At 26.2% G+C, this 16,687-nt stretch overlaps 2 protein-coding genes across 7 annotated transcripts in view; one reads left to right on the top strand and one right to left on the bottom strand.

Annotated features, from left to right (window-relative positions):
* The window catches only part of LOC127288304 (1-phosphatidylinositol 4,5-bisphosphate phosphodiesterase epsilon-1-like), a 212,058-nt gene that overhangs the window by 124,033 nt on the left and 71,338 nt on the right, over window positions 1–16,687 (top strand). The window lies entirely within an intron of this gene.
* LOC127288326 (uncharacterized) overlaps window positions 7,671–16,687 on the bottom strand; it is a 278,443-nt gene continuing 269,426 nt past the window's right edge. For 2 of the 3 annotated variants that reach the window (XM_051315725.1, XM_051315724.1), the window contains exon 7: window positions 7,671–8,031. In XM_051315725.1, coding sequence (XP_051171682.1) covers window positions 7,816–8,031 — 216 coding nt within the window. In that variant the 3' untranslated portion in view covers window positions 7,671–7,815. Of the gene's footprint in view, window positions 8,032–8,292; window positions 8,495–16,687 lie in introns of those variants that run through there. The other variant, XM_051315726.1, reaches the window with a different exon arrangement.

Raw genomic sequence — 16,687 nt, 5'->3', positions numbered from 1 at the left:
TCTGGTTAAAATAATTCTGGTTAAAAACGCGCGTTCGCGGACACTGCATAGTGTCTGTTGTTCTTTTTCGAATAGTTTATCGTGCGGATCGCAAGAATGGATGAAAAAGTTAACCAAGCTCTGGAAAATTGGGGTTTGGGAGAATTAAAAGATCTGTTTAAAGGTTGGTTAATATATTTTATAATATAAGTGAAAAAATTGTTGACGAACGGCAAACCCGTTCGTGTGGAAAATAGTTTGAAGGTTATGTTGAAAACGTGCTCGACACGTTTTATCAGAATTTTAGTTCTGAATAATCATATTTAAATAAACATTATTAAGAGAATTGCAGTGTAAAGGTGTTATTGTTTGATTGCATTTATATGTACATAATACAAATTTTTTTAATTCATATTTTATAATATTTTATAATATAATATAATAATAATAAATTTAATTAATTCTCTGATTAACTAGAATTTCTGGTAAGATCAACCAGAAATTTTTTTACCAAAAATTTTTAACTAGAAAAATTCTAATAAGATTAACTTGAAATTCTAGTAAGATTAACTTGAAATTCTGGTAAAATTAACCAGAATTTTTTAACCAAATTTTCTAGTACTTTTAACCAGAAAAAGTAGTAAGGGTATATATAACTTTTTATTCTGGTTAGATTAACCAGAATTCTGGTTATTTTAACCAGACTTTTTTTTCAGTGATGAACAGATTCCAGTTCGAAACGTAGGAAAAATTCTAATACAGTAATAAATCAAATATGACCAAAAAAACCGATTTAAAATATTATAATTTCCAGTCGTTAAATTAATTAATATTATTATTTCTCGTACAATTTTTGATCAAATTAGCTAAAAATTGGTTTACAGCTTCAAGATAACATTCTTTATGGAAGTACGTAGGGGGTTTTTTTTTTATCAAAAACTATTTTTTTTATTAACAATTTTGTACCGATTTTTTTTACCAAAAAACTCGAAATTTTAATCAACAACGTGCCATTTTCACAAAAATCGGTTTTTCAAAATTCCCTACGTACTTCTACAGATTTTAAGATATAAATTAAGAAAAAATTTGGTTTTTTGTTCTAATTTTAATAATTATTTAATAATTTTTTAATAGTTTAATATATAGGTATTTAACAATAATATAAAATTAATTTTTTAATTCATTTTATTCTGTTCTTGAAAAAAAAAATCTAAAAAATGGGTCTGATTTTCGGTCTTCACAGTAATCTAACCCCTTAGGGTCTTGACACAATAGATTTGCGAACATTTATTATATAGAAAAAGACATGAATATATCGCTGTCCTTTTCTGTCTCACGCAACACGTTCGCGAAGCAATTGTGCGTTGGCCTTTAAGAAACAGTTGTTTATTGTGGACTCAGCTTTATTAAAATATTTACTATATTAAAAACTTTAATGTGAATTGACCTTTATATTCTCATAGACGTATGAATAGAACTTTAAGCTGGCTAAAAATTCATATATGAAAGTTTGGTTTCTGGTTTCTAATACAGATTTTCTAATATTTTTTTTTATTTTTCTTGAATTTGATCAATTTTTAGAATAAGTCAAAATATTTTGCCTTCCAAGCGTATTTAATTATAAATCCAGATCTACTTTTCCAAAATTAATAATTTTTTTATTTTAACAGTGGAAATACGTACTTTGAAACCCCCTGCATTGAAATAGCATTTTAAAGTATTTTTTATGCGATATAACCTAAAAAGTCAGAAAAAACACGTTTTTAGATGTTTTTTTTTAATTTAACAAAAAATTAACAACAAAAAGTTTCTATATGAGACTTCAAAGAAAAGAACTTAAGGAGGAATGGTACACGTTAATATAACCTCAAAACTGAGAAATTTTTTTTTAACAATTTAATGCAAACAAAATTATAATTAAAATTAATTGCAACCAATTTTAGAAGATCTTGTTATGCATTTCGCAAAAAAACGATGTTGATTCAAAATCTTTTTTCAAATAATTATTTTTTTAACATTTTAATGTTTTTATTTCTATCAGCTCAGACAAAAAAAACACAATTTTTATCTAATTTTAATAAACAAAGGCTTATTTTATTCAGTGAAATCTACTCTACAATCGCTTATATTTTAATATTGTTAAAAGTAAGTTTTCAAAAAATTATTTACTAAATATAATTTCAATTGTTTATAATTTTTTAACAACTTACTTTCAACAATATAAAAATATAAGCGATTGAAGAGAATGTCTTACTGAATAAAATAAGCCCTTATTTATTACAATTAGATAAAAATTGTAATTTTTGTCTGAGCTAAAAGAAACAAGGAGGGGGTCCTTTATGTTTATTTCATAAACATTATGCTTCCTCATTGTATGAAGCAAAAAATTCGCTTCCTCGTGAAGGAAGCAATGAATTTGTCCAATTCAATTGATTGATTTAAAAAATTTCGAGTTAAAAATGTTTTAAATTAATTAAATTTTTTGAAAAATAAAGAAAATTTTAATTAATTTTGAGTGTAACATAAACTTTATATATACGAATCGATTCGTTTTAATGCAAGGAATACAATTATTTTATTCATCAACTTGAATTTTAAAAAAACACTAAATTTTTTAGCTAAAATATGAATTTTCGATTTTTCAATTTTTATTAATTCTCAAATTTTAAATCAAATCTATACTTTATATATACCAACCAATTCGTTTCAATGCAGGGAATAAAATTATTTCATATATAAACATGAATTTAAATAAACACATCATTTTTTAGCTAAAATGAGAATTTTTGATTTTTTAACTTTCATTAATTCTTTAAATTTCAATCAAATCTATACTTTATATATATCAATCGATTCATCTTGACATAAAGAAGACGATTATATTATATATTACCTTAAATTTTTCGATTTAAAAATTTTTTCAATTAAAAAAAAAATTTTGGAAAAAAGACGATAAAATTTTTTTTTTGGGGTATTTTGAAAAATCCTCTCGTCATTTTTGAGAGATTAATGTGTTAAATAAGCCTACCAAATTTTACCCAAATCCATTAAAACCTGTTAAAGATATCGTGTTTACAAAAACTATCCACACACACATACACACACACACACACACACACATACACACACACATACATACATCCGGACAATTGATCAGGATCTCATATAACATGTTTAAAATCTTTTAATTTTATCAGTGAACAAATTTCTGTAAAAAAATTTTTAGTGGGGAGACTTTTAAGTTAAAGTTAGTCGAGTCTCATCGTGATTCTACGAATACTGAACTATAGGTCCTTTGACGATACAAAAAAAACTGTCTTTTCGATGCAAATGAACAATGGTCTAACATTTTATCAACTGTAAAAAGTAGTCTAATTGTATTTTTTTAAACTAGCGTCTCCTTAAATAATAATAATTTAATTATTTTTGTTATTGTTAAAAATTTAGTTTTATTTATAATTATATGGATCAAAATTTCTGAAACCAATTACAATATTTTGATAGCAACAGTATAAGATTTTTCGATTTAAATTCGGAATTTCCTAACTTATAACTTATAATTTATTTTATTTATTTTGCTAATTTCCTTTGTTTTTAAATTTTTGTTTTTATTCTTGTTTTACTCTCTAAATCTAAATTAGTCACTTTTTTCTAATTCAACAGCACCGATTCGTTTATTAAATGAATTAGTAACAGTAATGATTATTTTTTTAGTCGAAAATGACTAATTCATTAGTTAATCTAATTTTAAATTTTTTTAATCTACATCACTAAAAAAAAGTAAATTTATGTCTACCAAAAATTTTAGTAATTTTTTTTCTTTACAAATAATTAGTTTTTGACTCTTAAATGAGTTGTTTTCTACTAATTCAGATTTAGAGAGTATTATATATTTTCATTCTTCATGATTTTCATTTTTGCAAAAATAAAGTAACACAAGTTAATACAATAAAATAAATTATTATTTTCATAGTAAACGGGACAAGCCCTTTTTTGTACAAATCGACTGGTAATAATATTTAAAATTTGCGTTATATTAGACACAGTAAAATAAATATATAAAAATGCTCTTTAGTGCAAGAGCAATTAGTTATTTAAGAAATTATAATGAGTATAATTACAAAATAACCAAATCATGTAGGTCTCTAAATATAAATACATAATACATGTAATAAATGCATGAATACAAAAGTAATTCTTAATAACAATTAGTATAAAACTAAAATTGTAAGGAAAAATTTGCTTCAATTATTACTAATATTAACATTATTAAAATTTACTTTTGATGGTGAGTATGCATAATCTGTTGCATAATAATATGCAGCAGGCGTAAAATAGCCACAATGTCTACAATATTGCATTCCTGTAAAGTCCTCGACATGAGAATCTTCAGTTGATTTAATTGGATTGCCAATAGCAATTGCCGAAAAGGCAAGAACGAAAATCTGTAGAAATACAATAAGCAAATTACTTTACATAATAATAATAACAACAATAATAATAAATAAAAGAGTTGCCACAAATAATTCCCACTTGGAAAGATTCCCCGGAAAGTGACCCCTGGAGGTTCTATCAGAATTCTGTCGGAATTCTAAAAAATTTCCGATGGGATTCCGACGGAATTCTGATAGAACCTCTAGGGGGCACTTTCCGGGGAATCTTTCCAAGTGGATTTTAAATAGAAAATTACAATTTTTAGACATACAATAATGCACAGAACATGAGCATATAAAAAATTTTCTATATTTTAATTTTATTTATAATTTTAAATATTAAAATACATATAAGTTAATTTTTATGTTCATAATCATCGAAAGACAGACTTTTATATGCTGCATTTATTTTGATAATGCGCTCTCCACTTCTTCAAATATTTAGTTTAACTTTTGAATTTCCCAATTAATAACAATGGAGAATTTATAATTCGGAATTCCACTATAAAAAGAAAAATACTGGTGAAATATCCGATTATGTGTTGGAAATTTTGATAATTTTTTTTTTTTTTTTTTTTTGCAAATAATGAAGATTAAATTTTTTTTTTTTTTAATTAATTTTTATAATTTTATTTTTTTATCAGACTCCTTAAAGATATGATCAGTGTAATTTTGAAACGTTAGAGGAAATTTTATAAAAATCCATTTGTCCGAATGTTATCGTTTTTGTTCTTTCACCTATTCTAATATATATTCTATTCGGGCTCTATTTTTTATCAGTAAAGCGTCACATATATGTAATTTGAAAAATTTCAACATTTTGAAATTAGATGTCCATCACTTGAGAAATACTCTCATCTTCATATTTGAAGGCTCTCAAATAGGTGAATTGTCAATTAATTTTAGTAATCACTTTTTTTTTGTCTAAATTTAAATTATCAGTCACCAGGAGTAAACTGAAAAAATTTGACAGCAGAATTACAGACAGAATGTTAGTGATTAATGCCTTTTAAACCTATTTCGAACCTGTCAATCAGCTGTGAGTCAAGCGAATACTTTGGAGTCGCTGCATTAAAAATTATTTGTTCATTATTTTAATAAATTACCCGAGGCGAAATTTGAATCCTCTTTAGCTTCCCTTAGAACCTAAATAGGCCCTCTTTACGATCTTGTAGACTCCCGTAGGCCCTCCTTTGAATCCAAACGTGGAAGAAAGGTAAATTTGCGACTGGTTGAGGAAGCTAAAGAGGGTCTAGTTCGATTAAAAAAGTACAAAAAAATGCAAAAAAAAAACTCTTTTAATTATTTTGATTAAAGCAAAATGAATTTTTTCTTCACACAATATTTCTTTAATTACCCTTTAAAAACTGGAATTAACATATTTTGAAGCGTTTTCAAAAAATTAATAGAATTAGAGCAATTTCAAAATTTTCAATATTTTAATCAATTTTTAGACCCTACTTTAAATCCAAACGTGGAAGAAAGGGAAATTTGCGACTAGTTGAGGAAGCTAAAGAGGGTCTGTTTAACTCTACTTTACTCCTTGTAAATTAGGGCTTAAATTTCGCCTCGGGTAGTCATAAATTAATAACCAATAAATATTTTAAAATGTTATTGGGCTTATTTTAAAGCTAAAAGTTCAAGCTTTTATTATTTAGTTTTCAATTTTTTTTTATTTACTTATATCTAAAAATTGCAGTCCATCAAAATTGGACAACGAAAATTAGCTATTAGCAAACATTCTACTGTTATTTTATCCAAAGTTATTGAATTTTTAAAAATTAGAGAAAAACGTTTTTTGCCTTTAACTTAAGAGCATTTGAACCTTCGTGACGTCACAAATCATGGCGCATGACACGCAAACTTCTCAGGTATGTGAAAAGCACAATTTTGAATATTTTTTAAAAAAACCTTTTGGAAAATGTTCAGAATAACATAGACTCTGTCTGTTATGTGCGAAAAATTCAAAATTTTGCGTTTAAACCGTTTTTTAAACAATGTTTAAGTTCCAAAAATGGCCTACATATAAGCAATTCGTGTATTTTTCCTTACTTGTGACAACCAACTTAAACATTGTTTAAAAAACGGTTTAAACGCAAAATTTTGAATTTTTCGCACATAACAGACAGAGTCTGTGTTATTCTGAATATTTTCCAAAAGGTTTTTTTAAAAAATATTCAAAATTGTGTTTTTCACATACCTGAGAAGTTTGCGTGTCATGCGCCATGATTTGTGACCTTAACATTGTTTAAAAAACGTTTTAAACGCAAAATTTTGAATTTTCCGCACATAACAGACAGAGTCTATGTTATTCTGAACATTTTCCAGAAGGTTTTTTTAAAAAATATTCAAAATTGTGCTTTTCACATACCTGAGAAGTTTGCGTGTCATGCGCCATGATTTGTGACCTTAACATTGTTTAAAAAACGTTTTAAACGCAAAATTTTGAATTTTCCGCACATAACAGACAGAGTCTATGTTATTCTGAACATTTTCCAGAAGGTTTTTTTAAAAAATATTCAAAATTGTGCTTTTCACATACCTGAGAAGTTTGCGTGTCATGCGCCATGATTTGTGACGTCACGAAGGTTCAAATGCTCTTAAAAAAAAATGTACTGACACCAATAGATATTTATCTCATAGTTTTGTAGAGTTTTTCAAGACACATCTTTTGACCTATTACCGAATAACCTACTGTTATTTTATCTAGAGTTATTAACATTCTGAAATTAAAAAATTTTGAAACACCTGCCGTTTTTGCATTATTTATTAAAAAATCTTTATGTAACTTTAAAATTACTAGGAACAACATGGAAAATATTTTAAAACGAATCAATTGACCTATTGCTGAACCTTTTATTATAAAATATTACGAAATTATTTATGTTATGTTATTGTTATGTTATTTATGTTATTTATGTTTATTTATTTATGTCTCAAAATTGAGAAATTGTTTTTCAACAATTAAATGCGAACAAAATTATAATTAAAATTAATAGCAACCAATTTAAGAAGATCTTGTTATGCATTTCGCAAAAAAAACGACGTTAATACGATAAGTTACATATAAAAATCATGATGAAATTTGGCGCAAATGTTATTATCATAGTAAAAACCATAAAAAAACACCATAAAATCATGGTTACTTTTCGAAAGTGTCAAATTTTATCACATGTCACAATAAGTAACAAGAAACTTTTATGAACAAAATATATATGTTTAATGCAAAATGGTGTAAATAAATTTAGAAAAATATAATTAACTTTAATATAAATATAGAATTTTTATTATTTAAATATAAAATATACTGTTGGTAGTTTTCAAAGAAATTTTTTATAAGCATACAGCTTCTGATTTTACATAATTGCTTTTATAACACTAAAATTGTAAGCAGAGATTTGCTTTAATTATTAGTTATTTCAACATTATTAACATTTAGCTTTGATGGTGAGAATGGGTAATTTTCTTCCTCGGATTCATAATCTGCTTCATGTGGAACAGGATCGTAATAGCGACAACGTCCACAATATCGCATTCCTGTAAAATCCTCGACATGAGAATCTTCGGTTGATTTAATTGGATTTCCAAAAGCAATTGCCAAAAAGGCAAGAACGAAAATCTGTAGAAAAACAATAAGCAAATTATTTTACATAATAATAATAATAAATAAAAGAGATGCCACAAATAACTTAGTCAAATGCAATGTATTAATCATTTGGTTCATTCAAATAAAAGTATTCAACTAAATAATTTAATTGAATCAACTAAACGTTTGTTTAACTGTATAACAATGCATTTATTTGATTGATTCATTCAAAAATAATCACAAAGCTCAAAATAGACTTTTTAATAAAAATAATAATTGTTAACTATTACTTACAAGTGTGATTTTCATTTTATTGGTTTTGTCGAATGTTTGACTATGTTCATAATCATCGAAAGACAGACTTTTATATGCTTCATTTGCTTAGATAATGCGCGCCCCACTTTTTCAAATATTAAATTTCCCAATTAAAGAATCACTTATTGTGTTACTTAACCGAAGGATAAGATTTCTTGTTTTAAAATTGGAATTTCCTCTTAACAACAATCTTGGGAATTTTTTTACTAAACTTTCAGATACGTATATTTATTTGGGGCGTATGAATTTCCCATAAAAATTATTGACTTAAAATTTTTATTTTTATGAATTTTATATCAGAAAAAACGTTGGATAAATTTTATTGTGGGTAATTTTAACCAATGCTAATTCACATAGACGGTGGCGCCCTCAACTAGAAAAAAATTTGTTGCAGGTAATTTTTATACCGATTTTGAGGTAAAAATTCTAATTTTTTTTTCGTGTGATATTAGATATAATTATTTTTTAGACGAATTTTTATTTTTTGAAATAGCATTTGACAAAATTACATTTTAAACGAATTTTTTACTAAACACCATTTTTAAGTGCCAAATTTTTGTTTAACAGAATTTCTCTTTACTTAAATTTTTATTTAAAAAAAAATCCAATTTAATTTTTAAAATGCCGAATTTTCATTAGTCCAAAATTGTAATTGGCCGAATTCCATCGATTATTTTCGGTTATTTTCAATTTCGGACAAATGGAAATTTGTCGTTTTAAGAATTCTATCAAATTACAATTTATTCAAAAATAAAGATTTGAACAAATAATGAAAATTTTGTAAAATAAAAATTCTGTCAAATAAAAATTATGTACCTAAAAATTTTATTAAGTAAAAATTTCTTTCAAAAAGAAATTCTGTCACATTTGAATTTGAAAAATAATAATTCGTTTAAAAAATAGGAGAACGTATCCATGAGTGGACCACCTTTTTATTTACTCGAATAATTTTGTTTAGACAAGTAAAATTTAAAAACTATAATACACCATTAGATAGGTATTGTCCTCAGCTATAAGTTATATATATTGAGATTTTTTTTCAGCTTCAAAGAAAAATTTTTAGATCGATTTTCTGAAGTGATATTTTTTTGACAAAAAAAAATTTGTATCCATGAGTGTACCACCTGCTGAAATCGCTTAAAAATGATTAAAAATCAAATAAACATTGAAGGATTTCAATGCTTATAGAATATTTATTTATTATAAACACTTGGAACATTCAAACAAACAAAAATATTAGTGCATTTCAATTAATTTCAGTTTTACAAATGTTGCAAATGAAATACCTTTTTTTTCTATTTAATTTACGGGGTATTGCAACCAACGAATTAAAATCAATTTCAATTGCCTTTTTTTCTTCGGCAGATTTCTTTTTTAATTATTTTATAATGACATTTTAAAAATTTGTAAACGCGAAATTTCAAATTTACCACAATGATGTGAATTTAGTATTATTTTTGGATATAAAACAATCGACAATTTATATACGGTCCATTCAGAGATAGAAAAGGTGGTCTACTCATGAAAATGTAAACTATTTTAAATATAATATTAAAATTTTTTCTAACATTTGAATAATTAAAAATTCTTCTTGTATGATAAAAATAAATATAAAAATAAAAAAAAATTAAAATGACTTTGAAAAAGTAAAAATAGATACATATCCCTAATTATATTTAACCTTTGTTTGGCACACTGGGTACAAAATACCCCACGCCTGTTCTATGTCAATTAAAATTTTAATTAAATTTAATTAATGATTTTTACGGTAAATTCATGAATTCCGTATATTTTTTTTTTATTATATTTATAAATGTAAAACATATTCTCCTCTTCTCTCGTGATAAAATACCCATTCATTTAAACAGAAATTGATTTCAAAATTCATATTTATACACGTGGAAAGATTCTCAGGAATTTCCGATTCGAAATTCCACTAAAAAAAAAAATGCAGGCGGGAAATCCGCTGGAATTATGCACGTGGAAATTTTGAATATTTAAAGTCAATAGTATCTCAAGTAGGTCAATTGATGTAATTTTAAATATTTTTTAAAAATGGTTATAATAGTTTAAAAGTTACATTAAAATTTTTAAATAAAATTTTTTTAAAAGTCATGTTTTTCCAAATTTTTTATTTTTAAAATTTTAATACCTATGGAAAAAATGACAATAGAACATTTGCCAATGGGTCAAAAGATTCGTATCAAAAGACTATAAATTTAAAGATAAATCTATGAATATATATTATATACTCCCTTTCAACAGGATTTGACCACCGTATACAGCAATCAAAGGCATTAAAAAAAGTTTTATATTTTCGATTGTAGTAAATATACAAAGGTTAAAAAATATTTATTTTAAAGCTTATACTTTAGCTAGAACACTACCCGTGTGGAAAACGCCCCGTTCGTCCCATGCATGATAGGGGCCCCCGGCAGGGTCCCAAGTGGAAAATCCATGAGGGCAAATCCATGCGGGCACCAGCAGGGCCCCCGCTATTTGCCCTCACGGTGCCCTGCTCAAAAATTTGTCTAAGTTAAAAAAAAAAATTTTTTTTGTATAATAAATGTTTACTTCAGAATGCATTAAATAACATTTTAAAGCACTTGAAATAAACATTGGGTGACATTTTTTAAAAATCTATGTACAAAGTTATGGAAATACACGAAGGCTCCAGCAGGGCCCTTGCTATTTGCCCTCACGGTGCCCTGCTCAAAAATTTTTCTAAGTTCAAAATTCAAATATTTTTTCATCAACACAAAATGAATGTTTCCAATGATTCAGAACAACGAAAAACGCGTTTTTAATAAAAATATATTTACACTTTTTTGAAAAAAACACTCACACTTATGGCAAAATAGATGAGGGCCATCGTAGGGGCCCGCATGGATCGCCCTCATGATCGATTAGCAAAATTTTCTAAGTCCAAAATTCAAATATTTTTTTGTCAACACAAAATGAATGTTTCCAATGATTCAAAACAACGAAAAACGCGTTTTTAATAAAAATATATTTACACTTTTTTAAAAATTCACCTGAGATGATTCATGATAATAATCATAAAGCATATAATTAATTATATTTTATAAATTGCATTTGATTGGAAAATATAATTTAATATCTTAACTTTAACTAAATGATGTTAAGCACTTTTCTTTGTTAGGTAGTTTTGAAGTTTAAATAGCATCAAGAAGTTAGCATTCGTTTTGAACTAGCGTGCGTAGCCTAGTTGGTAAAGCGTTAGACTCATAGTCCGTAGGTCGTAGGTTCGATTCCCCCCATGCGTTAGATTTATTTATTTCTCAGGTTTGCGTTTAATCATTAATTCTATGTATGAATTAATTGAAAAATGAAAATATCCGTTAATAGTATGCATAAATTACATATTTTTTAATTAATTAATTTATTATTACTTTTAATTATATCCGACAGTTAATTAATTAGAACGTTAATTAATAAATTCAATTTGAGTAAGAATTTAATTTAAAATTGAATAATTATTAAATAAATATGTTATTTATTCATAACTTAAGCTTATTTATTATTAATTAACTTTTATAATATAAATTTATAAAATTTACTAGGGGGCTATGCCCCCTGCGCGCTTCGCGCGCCAACCCCCATCCCCCCTCCTCTCTTCCCCTCCCCCACCCTAAATTTAAAGGTTAAGATCGTTTCAAGACTCTGAATATAGCCGTAAGTCCCCCTCCCTTTTCTTCTACCCCCCTTCTCTTGACTTGCGGCTATATTCAGAGTCTTGGAACAGCGGCTTCGCGCTCCAACCCCCATCCCCCCTCCTCTCTTCCCCTCCTTTTCCCCTCCCCCACCCTAAATTTAAAGGTTAAGATCGTTTCAAGACTCTGAATATAGCCGCAAGTCCCCCCCTCCCTTCTCTCCTATCCCCCTTCTCTTGACTTGCGGCTATATTCAGAGTCTTGGAACAGCGGCGGCGGCGGCGTCGGCGGCGATATCTTTTTGTAATATAGGTAGATAAATAAAATATAATAAATTTTTCATGAGGGTACCCATTAGGGAAAACATGTCACGCCTTTGAGGGCTCCACGTGGATTGCCCCTATGGTTTCCATGCGGCACGAGGGCAATCCACGAGTGCCCCTCACGGGGCCATTGCCAATTTTCCACACGGGTATCTACAAAAGAAATTAAAAAAAAAAAATTTTTTTTTGTTTGTTAAAAACAGAAGCAAAATTTTGTTATTTTTTTTGTATATTTCAAACTGATTTTTCGACATATTTTTCAAATCTAAAACTATATTATATGATCAAAAATTTTAAAAAACTGAAATACGAAAATCTATACTATTAATTGTTTAGAATCATGGAAAAAGTATTTAAAAAATTGTCAGTGAAAAATAATTAAAAAAGAGAAGTTTAAATTAAAATTTTTTTAAAAATTTCGACTTCTATTTAAAAAAAAATTACTGAGTTATAGTTTTTTTTTAATTTTCCATAACATTTTTTATTTTTAAATACTCAATATTATCGGAAAATAAATTGACACCCTTAAACAGCATAAATTTCTATAGGTTGAAATTTCACTAGTCTCTCCCCTTAATAATAATAATAATAATAATAATAATGAACCTGTAGTCATTTTATCTCCGTTTCAAATATAGATGTGGATGCAAATTCCTGAAATGTCCGAGTCAAAAATTTAAAGTTATGGAATTTAGTCCAAACTTCGACAAATTATTGTCATGATTAGTAAAAGTCTAAATATCAAATATTATTAAAATCGTATTGTCTTTTCTTTTTTTTTTTTAATTGTCTCAATGAAAAGCTTGACTAATTTAATTTTCTACAAGATATGTAATTTTCAGAGTGGGATCTTTTAAAGTTCCACAGATATTAATAATTAAACGTCCGAGCGCGCTAAAATCGCGCGATACTACGCGTTGCTTGCCGCGACATGTTGGTGCTTGGTCAAAGCACGCTCGGACGTTTAATTATTAATATCTGTAAAACTTTAAAAGATCCCACTCTAAAAATTACATATCCTGTAGAAAATTAGTTAAGCTTTCCATTGAGATAATTAAAAAAAAGAAAAAACAATCCAATTTTGAGATATATGCAAATTTAACATTTAACCATTCTTTTCATGGTCAAATTTTATGTTTTTAAAAAATCTTTTTTCATCAACGTGTAGATTTTCAAAAGACTTTTAAAAAGTAAAAATTATTTAAATTATAATTATTATCAAATTTAATAACATTTGGCATTTAGACTTCCACTATCCATGATAACATTTTGACAAAGTTGGAACTAAATTCAATAATTTTAAATTGTCGACTCGGGACATTTCAGGAATCTTCATTAAGGAGGATGGAAGCCCTAACATAACCTCAAAACTGAAAAATGGTTCTTAACGCAAACAAAAATGTAATAAAAATTAATTTCAAACAATTTTTGAAGATTTAGTTAGAATACACTTTAATTATTATTAATTATAAATTTTCGTTAATTTAAAATTAATTAATTATTTTAATAATTAATTTTTTTAATTTTTTATTAATTATAAATACAAATTTTTAATTATTAAATAATTTTTTAAGAACATACTTTAAAATTTTTTTTTTTAAATTCTAAATAAATTATTTTTGTTTGCGTTAAAAACCAATTTTCAGTTTTGAGGTTATGTTAGGGCCTCCATCCTTCTCAATATACAAACTTGCGATAAATAGCAGGTTAAGAAAAATCCTAATTTGGATAAGAAACTTTTTATAAATGCTGTTTTTTTTTCTAAAAAAAAATTCCAGAATGAAAAAATTTTGAAAAAAACATTTTTATGGGCGTTTATCTTCTTTTTTTTGCTCACAGTACTCGCCTACTGTTCAAATCGCGAAGCATTAAAACTCGCGTACCGTTCAGAATTTGTCTCAAAAAATTCAGATATTTTACTATCTACATCAAAAACATAAGTTAAAAATTAACATAACATCAATACTCAAGGTCAAACGACAGAATCATAGATTAAAATGAACATAACTTCAAAAATCAAGGACATATGTCAAAAACCAAAAATTTTTGATAGAGTAGAAACGGACATAACCTCAAAATTATTATCAGAGGTCAAGATATGATCCTCCCTTTAAACTTTTAAAGGTCATAGGTCAAAGGAGAACATAACTTTAAATTTACCTTGAAGGTCATAGGCGTGTAGGCGAACATAACCTCAAAATTTGGTCAAAGTTATAGAAAAAATCTGACATTATCCCAAAAAATTAGGGTCATAGGTTAGAAGGACGTCATCCGTGGTGCATCTTAGAAAAAAATTCTTTAAAATGAAATAATAAATTTTATTTAAAGAAATTGGATAAAATTAATCTTTAAACACATATAAAAACTTATTCGGTTCCTAATTAATTTTTCAATTGCAGAATAGATGAAAATTTAGTTTACAGATGGAAGTTAAAATATAGTTTATGTTCTTATTAAAATATAAATAAATTTCTGCTGTTCAAATTTAAAATTTTTTTATTAAATTTAAATTTAATCAAAATAATATTTAATATTTTTAGTAAATTTAAATAGGGGGTTGGCGCGCGAAGCCCCCCTAGTATATATAAGTATATCTCATACAGAGGTAGAGTGTGAGGACCTTAACCCTCAAGCACGTGAGTATATATTTCGATCGATTCCCTACTTGACACTTTTCTTTCTCGGTTGCCAGATATATATATATATATATATATATATATATATATATATATATATATATATATATATACTAAAGTCTGATAGGTACAAGCGGATGCGTACAGCTTCTTAACTCTTATCCACTTCTTTTGCTCCCACAACGACTTCCCTCTTTCACCGTAAAATATCACGCGTCTTTCTTTTTTTTTTTTATTTTTTTTATGGGAAAAGCCACCATAATCCAGCTACGCGTTTAGAAGCTTGAAAATCTTTATTCTCACTGCAAAGAGTTTTGTATTTTTTTTTCTTTTCTTTTTATGATTATTTTAATTGAATGTAATTGCATGAAAAAAATGAATTTATAAAAAATAATCTCTACAAGACGACGACTTTATTAAAATTTTATTTCAAAATGACATTATCAACTCATCTCAAACGTAAAATCTCATTTGTAGATATCAATTTAATTGAAAATTATTGTAGGAATGTTTTCTCAACTCGTCTTGCGTTGATTGCAAATTTTATGCAAGTGATTCCTATAGTGAAATAGAAATTCCCTCGAATTTCGTTTTTCGTTCAATTCAATTTACTTTTTTTTAAAAAAAAAGTTCTTTATACACGAAACTTAGATATGGGGCAAAATTTCTCAAGTGATCCAACATCAAAAAGGTTTGAACACTGGATTTTCTCCCCTTTTTCAAATTAAAAGTATTTTTCACTTTTTCTCAAAATCAACATTTTTTTGAATCTTTTTTTTTTTGTAAAATTTAAACTTTGTACTTTCAGTACAAAAAATACACTGAAAAATTTTTTTTTTATTCAAATACTCGATTACTTGAATACTATCAAATAAATATTTACTTGAACCAATAATTTCTGTATTTGAAACAAATAGGATTTAATTAACTCAAATAATAATGATTTGGTTCAAGTAAATATATTTATTTGATATTAATCAAGTAATCAAGTATATTTGAATTAAATAAATTTTTTCTCAGTGTGTAGTAAAAACTTTCACTCCTTTCTCTTACTACAATTTTTTTGTAAAACCTAAAAATACATCGTGGTTAAAAAAACTCACCCATAGGACTAGACTATATTAAAGTTTCATTCCGATTTGAGAAAAAAAATTATTTTTTCAGTTGGTTCGCTTCAAAAATTTTACCCTGTATATTCATTACGTTATTTTCTTCTTCAAACTGTATAAATTTTTTTTATTTTAAATTTCTTTTTTACCTTTTGGTGATATTTTCAATTAAATTTGGGTATTTATATAAAATTTTTAACATATTCTTTAAAATTAAATTTATTAATATATATATGTATATATGGTAAATTTATTTTTCATCTAATTAATTTATTAATAATATTAAATTATTTTTTGAGTAAAGCCAGTTTTGTTCAAAAATTGGACATTAATGAAGACTATAAAGTGTCGAAATAATAAAGTGTGCAAACCGCAAATTACGTGTAAACCTAGTTTACAAACAGGAAAAGAACTTTAGTGCCAAACTCGTGAAAGTAAGTTTAACCAGATATCTCTAACTTATATGCGCGCATCATACACCAAAATATAAAATTTATTAATACATTGATAGGCGCATTGATTAATAAATTTTACTAAACTAATTTACAATTTTGAAATAGAAAAAAAAAATCGAAAATAAAATTTTTTTTCTTTAAAAAATTGTAAACGTTAAAAAAAATGTAAACATTAAA

This window comes from Leptopilina boulardi, unplaced genomic scaffold, assembly GCF_019393585.1.
Source record: "Leptopilina boulardi isolate dan_hultmark-lab unplaced genomic scaffold, ZJU_Lbou_2.1 LbouV2_384, whole genome shotgun sequence".
NCBI classification, from domain to species: Eukaryota; Metazoa; Arthropoda; class Insecta; order Hymenoptera; family Figitidae; genus Leptopilina; species Leptopilina boulardi.
The sequence above is the reverse complement of the archived record's forward strand: the minus strand, read 5'-3'. Positions and strand labels throughout refer to the sequence as shown.